Here is a 21,719-nt window from a genome sequence, read left to right on the forward strand (position 1 = left end):
CAAACACCCATTTCAAAATTTTCTTTTAGGCTTTTTAGTAATTGAGTACCGCACACAACCTCCCACACACGCATTCTGAGAAGGCAGTGTCACTTTGTTTATGGGCGAGTGAACATTACCCTGCGAGCTCATAGGAATTATTTCGTAACAATTCGTTGTTTCTTGCACTTGTTTATTCTGTGTGACTGCTAAATAAGCCACCATTGGCCCAAACAAAGCAAATAGTGCCAGTCCTTTGGTAAGGAAGGTGACAAACACGATAAAATTAAAGAAAATCATTGAAAAATATGAACGCGGCTTACGTGTGAACGACATCATGAGGATGTATGGCAAGCCTTCATCAACCATCAGTTCCATCGTAACGAAGAACAAAATCAAGGAAGCTGATGTTGTGAAAGGGGTAAAAGTGATAACAAAACAGAGATCACAAACACTGGAAGATGTCGAGAAATTGTTGTTAGTGTGGATCAACGAGAAACAATTAGCAGGAGATAGTATTGTGCCTTGAACGAGTGCTGATGTTAGTGAATTTAAGGGCAGCAAAGGCTGGTTCGAAAAATTCAAGAAGCGTAGTGGCATACACAGTGTTGTAAGGCATGGTGAAGTAGCAATTTCAGATAAACATGTGGCTGAAAATTCCCACATGAATTCAAGGAGTTCAATTGTGATGAAACAGGCCTCTTTCGGAAGAAAATGCCAAAGAGGACCTACATCATGCAGGAGGAAAAGGCACTGCCAGGACACAAGCCTATGAAAAAGACAGGCTAACTCTCTTGCTTTGTGGTAATGCTAGTGGGGATTTAAAAGTGAAGCCTTTACTAGCGTATCACTCTGAAAATCCCAGAGTGGTCAAGAAACAGTGTGTCGCCAAGAGTAAATTGTGTGATGTGGAAGGCTAACAGTAAGGCATGGGTCATGAGGGAAATTTTCCTTGATTGGTTCAATGAAGTGTTTGGCCCAAGTGTGAAGAAATCCCTCCTGGAAAATAAATTGCCACTCAAGTGCCTCCTGGCAATGGACAATGCTTCTGGTCATCCTCCAGACCTGGATGACCAATTGGTGGAGGAGTTTAAGTTCATCATAGTGAAGTTCTTGGCCCCTAATACCACTCCTCTCATCCAGCCCATGGACCAGCAAATCATTTCGAACTTCACAAAACTCTACACCAAAGCAATGTTTCAAAGGAGCTTTGATGTGACCTCAGACACTCAATTGACCCAAAGAGAGTTCTGGAAAGATCACTTCACTATCCTCAATTGAACAGGCCTTATAGATAAGGTTTGGCAGGGAGTGACTTCCAGGACGAGGAACTCTGCTTGCAGAAAATTGTAGCCAGAATGTGTCCAAGAGAGGGATTTTGAAGGGTTTGGGGCTGACCCTGTCGACCCTACACTTGTTGTGGAATGTATTGTGGCATAGGGGAATTCCATGGGGTTGGATGTGATTGGCGAGGATGTGGACGAGCTAACCACTGAAGAGCTGCAGGAGCTTCATCTGCAACAGCAACAGAGCACAGCTGAGGTGCCTTCTTCAGAGATTAAGGAGATTTGTGCAATGTGGAGTAGGGTGCAAACATTTGTGGAGAAACATCACCCTAACAAAGCTGTTGCAAACCATGTTGACAACATGTACAATGACAATGCCATGTCCCATTTTAGGCAAATTTTAAAGAGATGCCAGAAACAGAGCTCTCTGCAACAATATTTTGTGTGACAGGGGTACAGTGACTAGCTGGTCCTAGTGCCATTAAAAAACAAAGAAGGGAAGGAACCCTGGATAAGGACTTCTTACCTAAAGTCTTTATGGAAGGGGATTCACCTTCCAAACAATATTGACTTCTCCCTCTCTTCCTTCCTGTCTACCATACACCAAGAGTCTTCAATAAAGGTAAGTGTCATGTTATTATTATTTTATACTTGATTTCTCATTCTTTTCTGTATGTAAATCTATATTTAATGTATAAAAAATTATTTTTTATTAATACTTTTGGGTGGCTGGAATGGATAATTGAATTTACATTATTTCATCAGACTCTCTGAAACAAATTAAAGACGAAAAGGAAGGGTCCACTGTATTGAAAACACTAACTATGGGTGGGTGTGTGTGTGTGTGTGTGTGTGTGTGTGTGTGTGTGTGTGTGTGTGTGTGTGTGTGTGTGTGTGTGTGTGTGTGTGTGTGTGTGTGTGTGTGTGTGTGTGTGCGTGCGTGTGAGAGAGAGAACAAGTTAAACTATCTGCACTAACTTTATTAGATCTGCTACTAAACCACCATTCCTACACTCTTATAACCTTAGTGTTTCCTGCACTAACTCGAAATGCAAATTAAGTGCTAATCTCACAAATATTGTCTTACAAAACTATTCAAAATAATAATAGTCTTAATGAGCCAGCAGACTGGTGATCTTGCTAGCCAAGCCAACAACTAATTACCCTTGTATACCCATAAAATAAAATGTTACTTACCGAAGAGGTTTACTGTAAGGGGACTGGCATTCTTTTTAGCACATGCTGAATCAAGAGCTTGCTTCTTGAGTTCCTTGCTAAGAAGGGGATTTAAGAGAAACTCTTTAAACTGGGAGTCTGTCTTCAAAAGGACCTGAAAACGAATAAGATACAGAATAAAAAAGCCTAAAATTGCAACAAATTGCAATAAAAACCAAACAAGTCTAGGTTTTAACAGTATCTAAGAAAATGTTTATGAAAATTAAATTATTTTTCTAGGTAAAAAGTATATACTGTACATGTCAAAAAATATGGAAAAAGCAATGTTGATACTAAGCACACAGTTTTAAAACTTTTCTCTTCCATAGCCTACATTTTTTTTTATTATCACACTGGCCGATTCCCACAAAGGCAGGGTGGCCCGAAAAAGAAAAACTTTCACCATCATTCACTCCATCACTGTCTTGCCAGAAGGGTGCTTTACACTACAGTTTTTAAACTGCAACATTAACACCCCTCCTTCAGAGTGCAGGCACTGTACTTCCCATCTCCAGGACTCAAGTCCGGCCTGCCGGTTTCCCTGAACCCCTTCATAAATGTTACTTTGCTCACACTCCAACAGCACATCAAGTATTAAAAACCATTTGTCTCCATTCACTCCTATCAAACACGCTCATGCATACCTGCTGGAAGTCCAAGCCCCTCGCACACAAAACCTCCTTTACCCCCTCTCTCCAACCTTTCCTAGGCCGACCCCTACCCCGCCTTCCTTCCACTACAGACTGATACACTCTTGAAGTCATTCTGTTTCGCTCCATTCTCTCTACATGTCCGAACCACCTCAACAACCCTTCCTCAGCCCTCTGGACAACAGTTTTGGTAATCCCGCACCTCCTCCTAACTTCCAAACTACGAATTCTCTGCATTATATTCACACCACACATTGCCCTCAGACATGACATCTCCACTGCCTCCAGCCTTCTCCTCGCTGCAACATTCATCACCCATGCTTCACACCCATATAAGAGCGTTGGTAAAACTATACTCTCATACATTCCCCTCTTTGCCTCCAAGGACAAACTTCTTTGTCTCCACAGACTCCTAAGTGCACCACTCACTCTTTTTCCCTCATCAATTCTATGATTCACCTCATCTTTCATAGACCCATCCGCTGACACGTCCACTCCCAAATATCTGAATACATTCACCTCCTCCATACTCTCTCCCTCCAATCTGATATTCAATCTTTCATCACCTAATCTTTTTGTTATCCTCATAACCTTACTCTTTCCTGTATTCACCTTTAATTTTCTTCTTTTGCACACCCTACCAAATTCATCCACCAATCTCTGCAACTTCTCTTCAGAATCTCCCAAGAGCACAGTGTCATCAGCAAAGAGCAGCTGTGACAACTCCCATATATATATATATATATATATAAATATATATATATATATATATATATATATATATATATATATATATATATATATATATACACACACACACACACACACACACACACACACACACACACACACACACACACACACACACACACACACACACACACACACAGGCCATATCCCACAAAGGCAGGGTGGCCCAAAAAGAAAAACGAAAGCTTCTCTTTTAAATTTAGTAATTTATACGGGAGAAGGGGTTACTAGCCCCTTGCTCTCGGCATTTTAGTCGCCTCTTACAACACGCATGGCTTACGGAGGAAGAATTCTGTTCCACTTCCCCATGGAGATAAGAGGAAATAAACAAGAACAAGAACTAGAAAGAAAATAGAAAAGAATAACAGAGCGGCTAAAAGAGGTCAATATATCTGAAATGCGTAGGGAGACACTGGTCAGAGAAATAGCAAGCATCGAACTTAAGCTAAAAGAATCTTATAGGAGTCAGGAATCGCGGGAAGAACTAAAAGCCATAAATGAAATCGAAAGAAACCCAAAGTATTTCTTCTCCTATGCCAAATCAAAGTCGAGAACAACGTCCAGTATTGGGCCCCTACTTAAACAAGATGGGTCCTACACAGATGACAGCAAGGAAATGAGTGAGCTACTCAAGTCCCAATATGACTCAGTTTTTAGCAAGCTGCTAACCAGACTGAGAGTCGAAGATCAAAATTAATTTTTTATGAGAGAGCCACAGAATTTGGTTAACACAAGCCTATCCAATGTTATACTGACGCCAAATGACTTCGAACAGGCAATAAATGACATGCCCATGCACTCTGCCTCAGGGCCAGACTCATGGAACTCAGTGTTCATCAAGAACTGCAAGAAGCCCCTATCACGAGCCTTTTCCATCCTATGGAGAGGGAGCATGGACACGGGGGTCGTCCCACAGTTACTAAAAACAACAGACATAGCCCCACTCTACAAAGGGGGCAGTAAAGCGACAGCAAAGAACTACAGACCGATAACACTAACATCCCATATCATAAAAATCTTTGAAAGGGTCCTAAGAAGCAAGATCACCACCCATCTAGAAACCCATCAGTTACACAACCCAGAGCAACATGGGTTTAGAACAGGTCGCTCCTTTCTGTCTCAACTATTGGATCACTACGACAAGGTCCTAGATGCACTAGAAGACAAAAAGAATGCAGATGTAATATATACAGACTTTGCAAAAGCCTTCGGCAAGTGTGACCATGGCGTAATAGCGCACAAAATGCGTGCTAAAGGAATAACAGGAAAAGTCGGTCGATGGATCTATAATTTCCTAACAGAACACAGAGAGCAGTCGTCAACAGAGTAAAGTCCGAGGCAGCTACGGTGAAAAGCTCTGTTCCACAAGGCACAGTACTCGCTCCCATCTTGTTCCTCATCCTCATATCCGACATAGACAAGGATGTCAGCCACAGCACCATGTCTTCCTTTGCAGATGACACCTGAATCTGCATGACAGTGTCTTCCATTGCAGACACTGCAAGGCTCTAGGCGGACATCAACCAAATCTTTCAGTGGGCTGCAGAAAACAATATGAAGTTCAACGATGAGAAATTTCAATTACTCAGATATGGTAAACACGAGGAAATTAAATCTTCATCAGAGTACAAGACAAATTCTGGCCACAAAATAGAGTGAAACACCAACGTCAAAGACCTGGGAGTGATCATGTCGGAGGATCTCACCTTCAAGGACCATAACATTGTATCAATCGCATCTGCTAGAAAAATGACAGGATGGATAATGAGAACCTTCAAAACTAGGGAGGCCAAGCCCATGATGACACTCTTCAGGTCACTTGTTCTATCTAGGCTGGAATATTGCTGCACACTAACAGCACCTTTCAAGGCAGGTGAAATTGCTGACCTAGAAAATGTACAGAGAACCTTCACAGCACGCGTAACGGAGATAAAACACCTCAATTACTGGGAGCACTTGAGGTTCCTAAACCTGTATTCCCTGGAACGCAGGCGGGAGAGATACATGATTATATACACCTGGAAAATCCTAGAGGGACTAGTACCGAACTTGCACACGAAAATCACTCACTACGAAAGCAAAATACTTGGCAGACGATGCAACATCCCCCCAATGAAAAGCAGGGGTGTCACTAGCACGTTAAGAGACCATACAATAAGTGTCAGGGGCCCGAGACTGTTCAACTGCCTCCCAGCATACACAAGGGGGATTACCAACAGACCCCTGGCAGTCTTCAAGCTGGCACTGGATAAGCACCTAAAGTCGGTTCCTGACCAGCCGGGCTGTGGCTCGTACGTTGGTTTGCGTGCAGCCAGCAGTAACAGCCTGGTTGATCAGGCTCTGATCCACCAGGAGGCCTGGTCACAGACCGGGCTGCGGGGGCGTTGACCCTCGGAACTCTCTCCAGGTAAACTCCAGGTAAATACTCAGAGGGGTGTGTATATATATGCTTGTACATGTATGTGTAGTGTGACCTAAGTGTAAGTAGAAGTAGCAAGACATACCTGAAATCTTGCATGTTTATGAGACAGATGAAAGACACCAGCAATCCTACCATCATGTAAAACAATTACAGGCTTTCATTGTACACTCACTTGGCAGGATGGTAGTACCTCCCTAGGCAGTTGCTGTTTACCAACCTACTACCTAGGATATATATACACATTTATATATATTATAGAGCCGTAGTAATAAACAAATTTTTTAATTGTTGGTTTGTGTACACAAATTTTGTAAATAATATAATGATAATGTTTGTGCAGTTATTGTGCTGCATACAGTGAGTGGATATAGTACAGTGGACCCCCGCCTTATAATATTAATCCGTTCCTAAGAGCTCATCGTAAGCCGAAATTATCGTAAGGCGAATTAATTTTCCCCATAAGAAATAATGGAAATCAAATTAATCCGTGCAAGACACCCCAAAGTATGAAAAAAAAAATGTTACCACATGAAATATTAATTTTAATACACACAAACTGAAGAAGACATGCACAATTACTACTCTACTAAGAATGGAATACATGACACTTACCTTTATTGAAGATCTGATGATTGATGGGATGGGAGTGTGTGGAAGTTATTGTTTAGAAGGGAAATCCCCTTCCATTAGGACTTGAGGTAGCAAGTCCTTTTCCGGGGTTACTTCCCTTCTTTTAATGCCACTAGGACCAGCTTGAGAGTCACTGGACCTCTGCCGCACAACAAATCTGTCCACAGAGCTCTGTACCTCCCGTTCCTTTAACCCTTTCAGGGTCCAGAGGCCAAATTTCAAAGTGTGCACCAGGGTCCAAGAATTTTCAAAAAATAATTGTTATTTTTTCTTATGAAATGGTAGAGAATCTTTTTCTGAAAGTAATAAAACAAAAAGTATGAAATTTGATGGAAAACTGACGAAATTATATTCTCGCGAATTCTGATGTGTCGGCGATATTTATGCATCGGCGATTTTGCCAACTTTGACTCCCATTTTAGGGCAATTACAGTATTCCAGTCAACCAAATTCTTAGCTATTTCACTAGTATGTATTACTTCTATTCTATCGATTGAGCACAAGAAATTGCCAAGTCAACTGTTTCAACAACAAAATACAGTGATTGGAAATTGGTAATTTGGCCAATTTAATGCAAAGTTCAAAATATTCCAATTTCAAAATAGGGTCCAGGATAAACAATGCAGGCATTCCTGGCACTAAACTAACATTTCCTCTGTTTATCAGTTACGTTTTCAGACTTTACAAATGAATTCCATTTTGATTTTTTATTCACATAATGAATTTTTATTCAAATAAAAAAATAGAAGATTTACTGTTATGCAATACTGTAATAATTGTATAAATAATATCACCACATTTGTGAATGTATATCAGACCCACCAGCTGTCATGTATTAGACTTGTGAGGTCATTTGTTTACTCTTGAACATCAACAAAAATTTAACATTTCTACTACTTTAAGCTCAGTTTCAAGCCATTTCCAGTACTTAAACCAATCAAAATCATCTCTATTTCTGTAGTATATCTTCCATTCTATCAAACGAGACCAAGAAATTGCAAATACAACTATAAAAAACATACGAAAAAACACTGCAAAGTCGCTATTTTAATCGAAAATTATGGTCTCAGTTTTTTTTCTCATTATGCACTGTGTGCTGCAGGAGTTGTTTTATGTGGTGCACACACATACCACAGATTTATTCTCTCATATCTAGGCCCAAATTTACTGCTCACAGCTTATCAGAGTGAGCTGAGCTCATGGCATAGATCTACGGTTTGGACCCTGAACGTAAAGCCGTAGATCTACGGCATAGACCCTGAAAGGGTTAAGACTTTCCTAAAATGGGCCATAACATTGTCAATGTACAGGTTGCCAACATGGCTTGCAGTAGCTGTGTCAGAGTGATTTTCATTCGTAAAGGTTTGCAGTTCAACCCACTATGCACACATTTCCTTAATCTCTCTTTTCAGTTCCATACTAATTCTCGCCCTTTTTACCACAGGGATGGCACTAGAAGCTTTCTTGGGGTCCATGGTGACTTATTTTGCAGTTACAAGCACTAAAAACACTGGGATAATGTGAAATGTACCAAATGTATGCATAGATGCGACCACACTGGCTGGCTTGTAAACACTGGCGCTGAGGCCACACTTGGGACGCGTCCCGGACGAATCATGTACGGCGAGTTTTTTTTATCTTGAGGCGAGGCAAAATTTTTGCGTTCAAATGCTTCGTATGGCGGATTTAACGTAACGCTATGCGGTCGTAAGGCAAGGGTCCACTGTATATTTAAAGATATATTTTATTCATTCATGTTAGTGTAAAAATTAATAATTTTGCAACAAAAAAACCTGACAGAAAACAGGAACCATCTGAGTTAGGAACGTGGCTGGGAACTTATGTGGCTGGCTACTGGTCTCTTTGCCTGCTCTCAGAACCTTGTCAAGGTAACTATGTTGTCTGTCCTAGGGCAGCCACTTCTCTTGTTCTTATTGTTTTATAACCTTATTATAACAAGCACAATTTAATTTAGCCTAACCCTAACTAAATATATTTTATACACGTTTACAATAATTTAATAATAAACAAAGAATTTTTTTTTGTAAGGTTCAGCATGATTTTTGCGAAATTATTGCATACGCAAATTTTCGCTTGCCTTATTCGGCAGGCCTGCAGGCTGCAACAACATGTTGACTAGACACCTCTATTACTGAAGACTTATAGACAAGGAAAAGCCAAAGAATGAATTCTCACTGGTAGCTTATACTGCTAGTGGTTATGGACAAAGATCACACACAGTGTACCTGCCACAATGTTAATAAAGACAACCATGTTCACACTGTCATAATGCCTGTAAGGACAGGAACAATCACACCTTACCTGCCACCCAACTTACTTAACTCTTAAATGGTCCAAATGTATATATACGTTTTTTCAACATCTGAAAGTATGTAAAAAAATGTAGAACTTTTTTGTTTTACATTTGAAAATGTGTAAAAAAAACTTTTATCTACATTTTTTTTTTTTGTTATATTTGAAAATATGTTAAAAAAAAAGTAGATCTACTTTTGTAGCACTACGAATTTGAACGTCTATTTGTTTGGACCATTTAAGGGTTAAAGACGATGCACTAAGTACACATTAAATTCAACATAATTACATGAACATAATCAAATACATTATGCTCTCTTATACTTACAGAAAATGTTTTCATATCCTTGTCAACAGCATCTATTGCCTTCTGCTTTGAGGCTGCCGAATAAAGAGCAGTAGCATAACGACCCTCTAATCCAAACAGCTGAATTGGAGGCTAGAAATTAAATAATCTTACATTTAGTATTTTAACTAGATGTGTTTTGGTTGCTGAGCTATCAAGAAAAGTATCCCTATATCCCATTAACTTGGACCACTCTACCACAATGCATACAAAATAAATAAAGTAGTACAGTACAAAGTACAGTACAAGTTTCTAATGCAGTTTAATATCAAAAGATGTATTCACAAGTTAATGCAAGGAAACTATACCATTCAATAAATTGTCAACATGGCACCCACATAGCTCAAAATTAATCTGATGCTTCCACTAGCATACACTAACTTCCAAAGTCTGAAACCACTCAGAAGATACATTCTCAAGGTAGCAGCAGGGAAGGTTTTACCCCATCAAATTATACATTCAAAACTTACCACAGAAAAACCAGTATCTCAATTTTTCACATTGCTTCAATAAAACAAACTGATAATTTGACATAAAACTGAATTCTATTACAAAAGAAATCTTCAAAGTAACAGTAAGGAACACTAGAGAAAAAATGCATTTTTCAGCCTTGGTTCATGGACTCCCTAGGGAATCCATGGACCACCAAGTAAAAACCCTGAGCTAGATAATTTTAAGACTGTCTGGCTGGTAATGTACTTTGTCTGGCTTAGTTGACAGGAAAAAAGAGGGATGGAAAGTACAAGTAAATGGGAAAATAAAATCCTACCAAGGCATGCAGTATTTAAAAAACTAACCTTAACCAACTGCTTCATAGCCACCGAGGTGGAGAAGGACCTTGCCTGTAAAGGAAGTCAAAGTATGTTTACGAATGCATTTTTAATTTTTTAGAATAGTGCATCTAAATGCTGCGTAAGCTTGAGAAAAATATACAAATTTAAATATACCATAAGTGCACAATAGAATAACTCATGAAATTGTAAAGATACAGTTGAAAATAACTCACTATATGGCATGGAGTTCAAACCCACAGCATACCAGCCTAATGAGAGCCATACTGTATCATACTAGCCTAATAAGATCTATACTATCCCATATTAGCCTAATAAGATCCATCAAACTAGTAGTTCTATACACCCAAGAAGGTTAGCATGGGTCCTACTGTGACCACAGATGCAGGTTTTTACAGAAGATTCTCATGCTAGAATGGCTACGGGTAAGCTCTAGCTTAAGTCCCATCAAAGCCTTAATGACTCACGAAATTGTAATGACACTATTGTACTGTAAACTTGCATGCATGGTCAGAATGAGACCTATGCTAACCTTATCGTAGAAAAATACACCCAACATGGTACAATGGATAACACTGACCTACTAGTTTTAACCCTTTGAGGGTCAGTCACGTACAAGTACGTCACTGCAGCCAGGGTCGGTCTCGTACTTGTACACCTAAATTCTAGCGCCTTCAAATATGGTGGAAGAAAGCTGGCAGGCCTACACACGAAAGAATGGATCTGTGTGGTCAGTGTGTGCAGTATAAAAAAAAAATGCTTAAGCACACTGTGCATAATGAGAAAAAAAAAACTAACTGTTTTTGGTTTAAAACAGCAACTTTCTAGTGTATTTTTGCATGGTATTTATTGTTGTATTTTTGTTTCCTTTGTCTCATTTGATAGAATGGAAGATATATTACAGAATTTGAGATGATTTTGATTGGTTTCACAATGACAGGTACCTTGAAATTGAGCTCAAACTAGCGAAAATGATCGATTTTTACCAATATTCAAGAGTAAACAAATCAAGCCACGCATCCAATACACGTCAACTGGTGAGTCTATTATTCTTTCACAAGTGCGCTGATATCATTTATACCGTTTTTACAATGATGCAGTAGTATACATAACAGAAAACTTTCTATTTTCTGTGAGAATAAAAATTCAAAATGGAAAGCAAAAGTAATGTAAGAGGGGCCTAGAGATGTGACTCATGAACAGATAAAATGTTATTTTAGTGCCATGAATGTCTGTCTTGTTTATTCTGAACCCTATTTTGAAATTGGCATCTTTTGAAATTTGTGTGAAATTGCCCAAATTGCCAATTTCTGACCACTTTATTGGGTAGTTGAAATCGGTAAATGGGCAGATTCTTGTACTCAATCGACAGAACAAGTGGAGTTCTAGGGAAATAGCTATGATTTTAGTCAACAATAACATTGGAATTGGCAGAAAATAGGGCCCAAAGTGGGCGAAATCACCAACTTTGAGACCACTAACTTCGCAAGAGCATAATTCCGTAGGTTTTTCATTAAATTTCATACTTTTGGTGTCATTATGATCGGAATTAGATTTTCTATCATTTCATAAGAAAAAATTATTTTTTTTTTTTTTTGAAAACTTTGACCCTGAGAACGAGTTTGGGAGTGGGCCTCTCGACCCTCAAAGGGTTAAGACTGGCTTTTCATGGGTTTTAGTCCAACTTGTAATCCAATATACTATAAATATGTTATTGCATATTTACAGTATGCAATCTTTTTACAGGAGAATAATTTTTTTAAAAAGTAACATTTATACAAGATGGCCCACAATAGTTGCAATCACGTTAATTTAATAAAAAACAAGTTTTTTTTTTTTTTTGGGGGGGGGCGGAGAGATTATCATTAAAATAATAAAGCGCTAAACCCACTAAGGTCATACAGCAGGGAAGTGGGGTGAGGGAAGAGATATCATAGAAACAAAGGAATACAAGAAAGGACAACAGGAGACATATATAGACATAGCAATGCAGCAAGCCAAACCAATACAGTGGAACCTCTACTTGCAAGCGCTTCCATGTGCAAGTTTTTCCAAATACAAGCAGTCAATGGGTCGATTTTTTGTTTCCATATGCGGGCAAAATTTCCATAAGCGAGCAGACCTCAAGGCAGGTTCCTTGACGCTAGTGAGAGGCTCTTGCTCTTGATCTAGAGAACTGTATCTCATTTGTTTGTTGGACTATCTTATTGAAACTTGGGCAATGTATGATGGAAAGATGCTTCTTAATGTACACCAAAAAATGAAAGAAATCGGAACATAAATAACAGAATTCACTTCTCAGCAATTAGCCGCCCCTTAGTGGTATTTTTTCATATGGTTTTTATGTTTGTATTCTTGTTTTTTTTAGTCTCAATTGATAGAATGGAAGATATATTACAGAAATAGATATGATTTTGATTGCTTTCATGACAAAAAGTACCTTGAAATTGAGCTCAACATAGGAGAAATGTTCGATTGCTGTCCATTCCAATATGCAGTCCTGAATGGGTTGACATTATTTATACAATTATTGCAATTTTATATTTTTTGTGTGAATAAAAATTAAATTATTTATATTGTAATAATAATAATAATAATACGTATAATAACGATAGTATAATAATATAATACAACAATAATAATAATAATATTATTATATTATGTATAATAATAAATACATATATAATAATAATGGTTGTAGTAGGTTGGTAGACAGCAACCACCCAGGGAGGTATTACCGTTCTGCCAAGTGAGTGTAAAACGAAAGCCTGTAATTGTTTTACATGATGGTAGGATTGTTGGTGTCTTTTGCCTGTCTCATAAATATACAAGATTACAGGTACGTCTTGCTACTTCTACTTACACTTAGGTCACACTACACATACATGTACACATTTATTTATACACACTCATCTGAGTTTTCTGTCTTTATCTTAATAGTTCTTGTTCTTATTACTTTTCCTTTTATATCCATGGGGAGGTGGCTGTTGTCTTGGTTTCAGATTACTGCTAACCAGAACTCCTAAATCTTTTTCGCAATCCGTAATATTAAGATCTACATTATTTAGTTTATATGTGGCATGGTTATTGTCCTGTCCAACATTTAGAACTTTGCATTTGTCTATATTAAACTGCATCTGCCACTTCTCCGACCACTGCATCAGTCTATTCAAATCTTCCTGGAGTGCTCGAATGTCCTCGTCAGAATGAATTCGACGGCCTATTTTGGTGTCATCGGCAAACTTGCCGATGTCGCTCTTTATGCCCTCATCTATGTCGTTTATGTAGATTGTGAACAGCAGGGGGCCCAACACTGACCCCTGTGGAACACCGCTCGTGACGCTTCCCCACTCTGATTTCTCCCCATTTATGCAAACTCTCTGCTGCCTATTTGTCAACCATGCCTCTATCCAGGAAAAAATTTCTCCTCCTATTCCATGTGCTTTAATTTTCCTCAATAGTCTCTGATGTGGGACCCTGTCAAAATATGAATCTTTCCTCCGTAAGCCATGCGTGTTGTAAAAGTCAACTAAAATGCCGGGAACAATGGGCTAGTAACCCCTTTTCCTGTAATAGTTACTAAAAAGAATAAGAAGAAAATTGTCAAAGTGGGATATGAATGTGCATGGATGTTGTGCGGATGATAAGAGATGATTGTGGATGTTATGAATGAGAAGCTGGATGCCCTGGCTTTAAGTGAAACAAAGCTGAAGGGGGTGGGAGAATGCTATTTGTGCTTGGGGATCAACTGCAGCAACACACCTAAAGCCAATAATAACCCAACAAAAAGCCACAGTAAGAATAATCACTAAATCCCATCCCTGGCAACACACCGCCCCCCACTCTTCATAGATCTAAACTTACTCCCTGTTCAGTACATCCACACTTACTACTATGCAATCTACATCTACAGGACCTTAAATTCCAATATTAACCTTGACCTAAAATGCTTTCTTGATAGTTGTGACAGAATCCACAGGCATAACACCAGACACAAACATCTCTATGACATACCTCGTGTCCGAATAAACCTTTACAAAAATTCAATGTATGTCAAAGGCCTTAAAATCTGGAACACCCTACCTGAAAACTCTAGAACTGCAGACACATTCATCACCTTCAAAACTACCATTAGAAAACATCTTATCTCCCTGATACACACCGTCAACTAATTACACGAATACTACCTGGTGGTTCACACTTACACTCACTCGCCCATTTGACCATAAACAGAAATATCAATCTCAATCTTAAAATAATGAATCCTAACTAGTCATAAGTTGGCCTGTGATACTCCAATACTGAAACTATGTATTGTGCCAAAACAAAAGCATTCACATTGCTAAACTCACAAACTAGTATTTAGTCACTTAGCCATAATACCAACTTACCTCATAATTTGTAATATTTTAAATTTAAGAATTAATCTAAGTCTGCCCGAAATGCCTAGCCATGCTAGGTGTTTAGTGGCACCCTCTGTAATTAGTACTTTACTACATGTAAACCACACAATAACCAAATTCTGTAAACTCAGCATTGTAATCCTTATAGAGAATAAACTTTGAATTTGAAATAGAGTTAGAGCTAAAGAAGGAGTAGCAATAATGTTGAAGGATAAGCTATGGCAGGAAAAGAAGGACTATAAATGTATTAATTCAAGGATTATGTGGAGTAAAATAAAGGTTGGATGTGAAAAGTGGGTTATAGTAAATGCATATGCACCTGGAGAAGAGTGAAGTGTAGAGGGGAGAGAGAGATTTTGGGAAATGTTGAGTGAATGCGTGGGGAGTTTTGAACCAAGTGTGAGAGTACTTGTGGTTGGGGATTTCAATGCTTAACCCTTTGACTGTCGCAACCCCCAATCCTGAGGTGTCTCCTGGTGTCGCAAAATTTAAAAAAAAAAAAATTATTTTTTCTTATGAAATGATAGAGAATCTTTTCCCGATTGTAATGACACCAAAAAAACGAAATTTGATGGAAAACTGACGGAATTATGCTCTCGTGAAGTTAGCGACCTCGGCGCTGTTTACAAATCGGCGATTTCGCCCACTTTGAGCCCTATTTTCGGCTAATTCCATTGTTCCAGTCGCCCAAACTCATAGCTATTTCTTTAGAACTTCATTTTTTCTATTGATTGAATACAAGAAACTGCCCATTTACTGATTTCAACTACCTAATAATGTGGTCAGAAATTTGCAATTTGGCCAATTTCACGAAAACTAAAAAATATGACAATTTCAAAATAAGGTCCAGAATGAACAATGCAGACATTCCTGGCTCTAAAATAACATTTTCTTTGTTCATCAGTCACGTCTCCAGGCCCTTCTGATATTACTCTTGCTTTCTATTTTGAATTTTTATTCAAACAAAAAATATTAGACTTACTATTATGCAGACTACTGCAATGCTGTAATAACTGTATAAATAACATCAACCCATTCATGACTGCATATTAGAATGGCTAGTTGGACATTTATTGGACAATGGCATCATTTGTTTACTTTTGAACATTGGCAAAAATCAAACATTTCCCCTACTTTGAGCTCCATTTCTAGGTTCTTTTTATAGTAAAATCAATCAAAATCACCTCTATTTCTGTAATATGTTTTCCATTCTATCAAATGAGACCAAGAAAACGAGAATACAACCATAAATACTATACGAAAATAGACCACAAAGTCGGCATTTTAATTAAAAAAAACGGTCAGAGTTTTTTTTTTCTCATTATGCACTGCGTGCTCCAGGATTTTTTTTATATGGTGCACACTGACCACACAGACCCATTCTCTCACATGTGGGCCTACCAGCTTTCTCCTGCTTGATTTGAAGCCGCTAGAATTTATGAGTATATATACGTCAAACACGGCACCTCGTAAAACGTATATATACGGCCGCGACAGTCAAAGGGTTAAGTGGGCAAAAATGTTGTGGAGGGAGTAGTAGGTAAATTTGGGGTGCCAGGGGTAAATGAAAATGGAGAGCCTTTAATTGAGCTATGTGTAGAAAGAGGTTTGGTAACAAGTAATACATATTTTATGAAAAAGAGGATAAATAAATATACAAGGTATGATATAACACATAATGAAAGTAGTTTATTAGATTATGTATTGGTGGATAAAAGGTTGATGGGTAGGCTCCAGGATGTACATGTTTATAGAGGAGCAACTGATATATCGGATCATTATTTAGTTGTAACTACAGTTAGAGTAAGAGGTAGATGGGACAAGAGGAAAATGACAACAAGTAAGAGGGAGGTGAAAGTGTATAAACTAAGGGAGGAGGAAGTTCGGGTGAGATATAAGCAACTAGTGGCAGAAAGGTGGGCTAGTGCAAGTATGAGTAGTGAGGGGGGGTTGAAGAGAGTTGGAATAATTTTAAAAATGCAGTATAAGAATGTGGGGCAATAGTTAGTGGTTATAGGAGGGTGAGTGCAGGACGAAAGAGGAGTAATTGGTGGAATGATGAACTAAAGGGTGTGATAAAAGAGAAAAAGGTAGCTTATGAGAAGTTTTTACAAAGCAGAAGTGTTATACGAAGAGTAGAGTATATGGAGAGTAAAAGAAAGGTGAAGAGAGTGGTGAGAGTACAAAAGGAGAGCAGATGATAGAGTGGGAGAGGCACTGTCAAGAAATTTTAATGAAAATAAGAAAAAATTTTGGGGCAAGTTAAACAAGTTAAGAAAGCCTAGGGAACGAATGAATATGTCAGTTAAAAACAGAGTAGGGGAGTTAGTAGATGGGGAGACAGAGGTATTGGGTAGATGGCGAGAATATTTTGAGGAACTTTTAAATGTCGAAGAAGAAAGGGAGGCAGTAATTTCATGCACTGACCAGGGAGGTATACCATCTTTTAGGAGTGAAGAAGAGCAGGATGTGAGTGCGGGGGAGGTGCGCGAGGCATTACGTAGAATGAAAGGGGGTAAAGCAGCTGGAACTGATGAGATCATAACAGAAATGTTAAAAGCAGGGGGTCACATAGTGTTGGAGTGGTTGGTACTTTTGTTCAATAAATGTATGAAAGAGGGGAAGGTACCTAGGGATTGGCAGAGAGCATGTATAGTCCCTTTATATAAAGGGAAGGGGGACAAAAGAGATTGTAAAAATTATAGAGGAATAAGTTTACTGAGTATACCAGGAAAAGTGTACAGTAGGGTTATTACTGAAAGAATCAGAGGCAAGACAGAATGTAGGATTGCGGATGAGCAAGGAGGTTTTAGAGTGGGTAGGGGATGTGTAGATCAAGTGTTTACCTTGAAGCATATATGTGAACAGTATTTAGATAAAGGTAGGGAAGTTTTTATTGCATTTATGGATTTAGAAAAGGCATATGATAGAGTGGATAGAGGAGCAATGTGGCAGATGTCACAAGTATATGGAATAGGTGGTAAGTTACTAAATGCTGTAAAGAGTTTTTATGAGGATAGTGAGGCTCAGGTTAGGGTGTGTATAGGAGAGAGGGAGACTACTTCCCGGTAAAAGTACTACATCTTAGACAGGGATGTGTAATGTCACCATGGTTAATATACGTATTTATAGATGGGGTTGTAAAAGAAGTAAATGCTAGGGTGTTCGGGAGAGGGGTGGGATTAAATTATGGGGAATCAAATACAAAATGGGAATTGACACGGTTACTTTTTGCTGATGATACTGTGCTTGTGGGAGATTCTAAAGAAAAATTGCAAAGGTTAGTAGACGAGTTTGGGAGTGTGTGTAAAGGTAGAAAGTTAACATAGAAACGAGTAAGGTGATGAGGGTATCAAATGATTTAGATAAAGAAAAATTTGATATCAAATTGGGGAGGAGTAGTATGGAAGAAGTAAATGTTTTCAGATATTTGAGAGTTGACGTTGTCAGCGGATGGATTTATGAAGGATGAGGTTAATCATAGAACTGATGAAGGAAAAAAGGGAAGTGGTGCATTGAGGTACATGTATATGTGGAGACAAAAAATGTTACCTATGGAGGCAAAGAAGGGAATGTATGAAAGTATAGTAGTACCAACACTCTTATATGGGTGTGAAGCTTGGGTTGTAAATGCTGCAGCAAGGAGGCAGTTGGAGGCAGTGGAGATGTCCTCTCCAAAGGCAATGTGTGGTGTGAATATTATGCAGAAAATTCGGAGTGTGGAAATTAGGAGGTGTGGAGTTAATAAAAGTATTAGTCAGAGGGCTGAAGAGGGGTTGTTGAGGTGGTTTGGTCATTTAGAGAGAATGGATCAAAGTAGAATGACATGAGAGCATATAAATCTGTAGGGGGAGGGAGGCAGGGTAGGGGTCGTCCTCGAAAAGGTTGGAGGGAGGGGGTAAAGGAGGTTTTGTGGGCATAGGGCTTGGACTTCCAGCAAGCATGCGTGAGCGTGTTAGATAGGAGTGAATGGAGACGAATGGTATTTGGGACCTGATGAGCTGTTGGAGTGTGAGCAGGGTAATATTTAGTGAAGGAGTTCAGAGAAACCAGTTAATTTTATATAGCCGGACTCGAGTCCTGGAAATGGGAAGTACAATGCCTGCACTTTAAAGGAGGGGGTTTGGGATATTGGCAGTCTGGAAGGATATGTTGTGTATCTTTATACGTATATGCTTCTAAACTGTTGTATTCTGAGCGCCTCTGTAAAAACAGTGATTATGTGTGAGTGAGGTGAAAGTGTTGAATGATGATGAAAGTATTTTCTTTTTGGGAATTTTTTCTTTTTTTTTGGGTCACTCTGCCTCGGTGGGAGATGGCCGACTTGTTAAGAAAAAAAATGTACTACATAATAATAATTATAATAACAGACGGCTTCAAAAGGCTGTCACTAGATGGCAGTGTTTACCACAACAAAGGGAGTGGTTGTGGCCTCCACCTGTTACATAATGACATGTTTTATTCATTCTAGAGTATATATCAGGTTTCTACGTTATTTATATTGTTTATTATTTCACATTAGATGAACTGTGATGGATAAATAAGCCGTAGAGTTGTTGATAGCAAAATATTCAAGGAGTATTTTGTCTTGTCTCCAGACAAACTCGCGTCGGCTGCTGCCGCCACCACCACATATATGACATTTTATTCATTCTAGAGTATATATCAGGTTTCTATGTTATTTATATTGTTTATTATGTCACACAGTGGAACCTCAAAAATTGAACGTATCACATATCGAACATTTAAAAAATAGGACCATTTTCTCGGACAAACTGTGTCCCTATTATCGAACGCGCCCCTATTTTCGGACCGCCGGGTACGGGACCTGTCTGCCGCCCACTCTGTCCGCATCCCCGCGCAGGCGCCGTGAGCAGTCTAGCTTTGTTTATGCTTGAGTGAACACTAACCTGTGCTCTCATTCACTCATTTTACGATTATTTCATTATGTTTAGTGCTTGTGGGACTGTGAAATAAGCTGCCATGGGCCCAAAGAAACTTGCTAGTGGTACCCCTGTGGTAAAGAAAGTGAGAAACACCATAGATGTGAAGAAGGAAATAATACAGAAGTATGAGAGTGGTGTGAGACTTGTTGAGCTTACCATACCCCCGGCCGGGATTGAACCCGCGGTCATAGAGTCTCAAAACTCCAGCCCATCGCGTTAGCCACTAGACCAGCTAGCCACAATAAGATTCATCCAACTAGGTATATTTCTACACCATAGGAAGGTTAGCACAGGCACCACTGTGACCACAAATGCAAGTTTTTACAGACGAATCTCCAGCTAGCGTGGCCGTGACGAACTCTAGCTCAAGTCCCTTCACTGCCGTCAACATGACTCAAGAAATCGTAATGACACGATTGCAATCGTGTCATTACGATTTCTTGAGTCTTGTTGAGCTTGCCATGATGTATGGGAAAAACAAGTCAACCATCGGTTCTATCCTGTCAAAGAAAGAACAAATCAAGGAAGCTGATGTTGCGAAAGGTGTTAATATAGGGAGTGGATGAGGTGCCTTCTTCAAAGATTAAGGGGATTTGTGCCAAGTGGAATGATGTCCAAATGTTTGTGCAGAAGTACCACCCCGAGCAAGCTGAAACAAGCCATCTTTGCAACAAGTTCAGTGACAGAACCATGTCCCATTTTAGGGAAATGTTAAAGAGGCACCAGAAACAGAGGACTGTGGACAGTTATAACTGTCCACAGGGGTCCAGTGACTCTCAAGCTGGTCCTAGTGGCATTAAAAGACAGAGAAGGGAATTAACCCCAGAGAGGGCTTTGCCTGAAGTCCTCATGGAGGGGGATTCTTCTTCCAAACACTAACCCCAACTCCCTCTCTCCTCCTCCCTATCATCCAGATGACATCACCAATCTTCAATAAAGGTAAGTAAAAATGTTATTTTATATGTATTACTATACATAATTAAAAACTATAGTATTTGTTGTATGTAAAACTGTAATTAATCTCTATAAAATGTATTTTTGGTGTGAATATTTTTGGGTTTCTGGAACGGATTAATTGTATTTCCATCATTTCTTATGGAAAATATTGCTTTGAATTTCAGACTTTTCAAATTTAGAACTAGCTCTTGGAATGGATTAAGTTCGATTTTTGAGGTTCCACTGTATCAGATGAACCGAGATAAATAAGCTGTAGAGTTCATATTAGCAAAATTATTGAAGTACAGAATTCCACTGGAACGGATTAACCCTTTGACTGTCGCGGTCGTATATATATGTTTACGAGGTACCGTGTTTGACGTATATATACTCAAATTCTAGCGGCTTCAAATCAGGCAGGAGAAAGCTGGTAGGCCCACATGTGAGAGAATGGGTCTGTGTGGTCAGTGTGCACCATATAAAAAAAATCCTGGAGCACGCAGTGCATGAGAAAAAAAAACTCAGACCGTTTTTTTTAATTAAAATGCTGACTTTGTGGTCTATTTTCGTATAGTATTTGTGGTTGTATTCTCGTTTTCTTGGTCTCATTTGATAGAATGGAAACTATATTATAGAAATAGAGGTGATTTTGATTAATTTTACTATAAAAAGAACCTGGAAATGGAGCACAAAGTATGGGAAATGTTTGATTTTTGCCGATGTTCAAAAGTAAACAAATGATGTCATTGTCCAATAAATGTCCAAATAGCCATTCTAATATGCAGTCATGAATGGGTTGATGTAATTGTTACAATTATTACAGTATTGCAGTAGTCTGCATAACAGTAAATCTTCTATTTTTTGTTTGAATAAAATTTCAAAATAAAAAGCAAGAGTAATATCACAGGGGCCTGGAGACATGACTGATGAACAAAGAAAATGTTATTTTAGAGCCTGGAATGTCTGCATTGTTCATTCTGGTCCTTATTTTGAAATTGTCATATTTTTTAATTTTTGTGAAATTGGCCAAATTGCAAATTTCTGACCATGTT

At 38.8% G+C, this 21,719-nt stretch overlaps 1 protein-coding gene across 2 annotated transcripts in view; it reads right to left on the reverse strand.

Moving 5' to 3' along the window:
- Positions 1-21,719, reverse strand: part of ATPsynO (ATP synthase subunit O, mitochondrial) — a 41,425-nt gene that overhangs the window by 12,404 nt on the left and 7,302 nt on the right. Inside the window, exons 2-4 of one of the 2 annotated variants that reach the window (XM_070100689.1) lie at positions 10,389-10,433; positions 9,574-9,684; positions 2,463-2,595 (exon numbers count right to left, since the gene is read on the reverse strand). In XM_070100689.1, coding sequence (XP_069956790.1) covers positions 2,463-2,595; positions 9,574-9,684; positions 10,389-10,433 — 289 coding nt within the window. The remainder of the gene's footprint in view (positions 1-2,462; positions 2,596-9,573; positions 9,685-10,388; positions 10,434-21,719) is intronic. The other variant, XM_070100690.1, reaches the window with a different exon arrangement.

The sequence above is a fragment of the Cherax quadricarinatus genome, chromosome 74 (genome assembly GCF_038502225.1).
Source record: "Cherax quadricarinatus isolate ZL_2023a chromosome 74, ASM3850222v1, whole genome shotgun sequence".
NCBI classification, from domain to species: Eukaryota; Metazoa; Arthropoda; class Malacostraca; order Decapoda; family Parastacidae; genus Cherax; species Cherax quadricarinatus.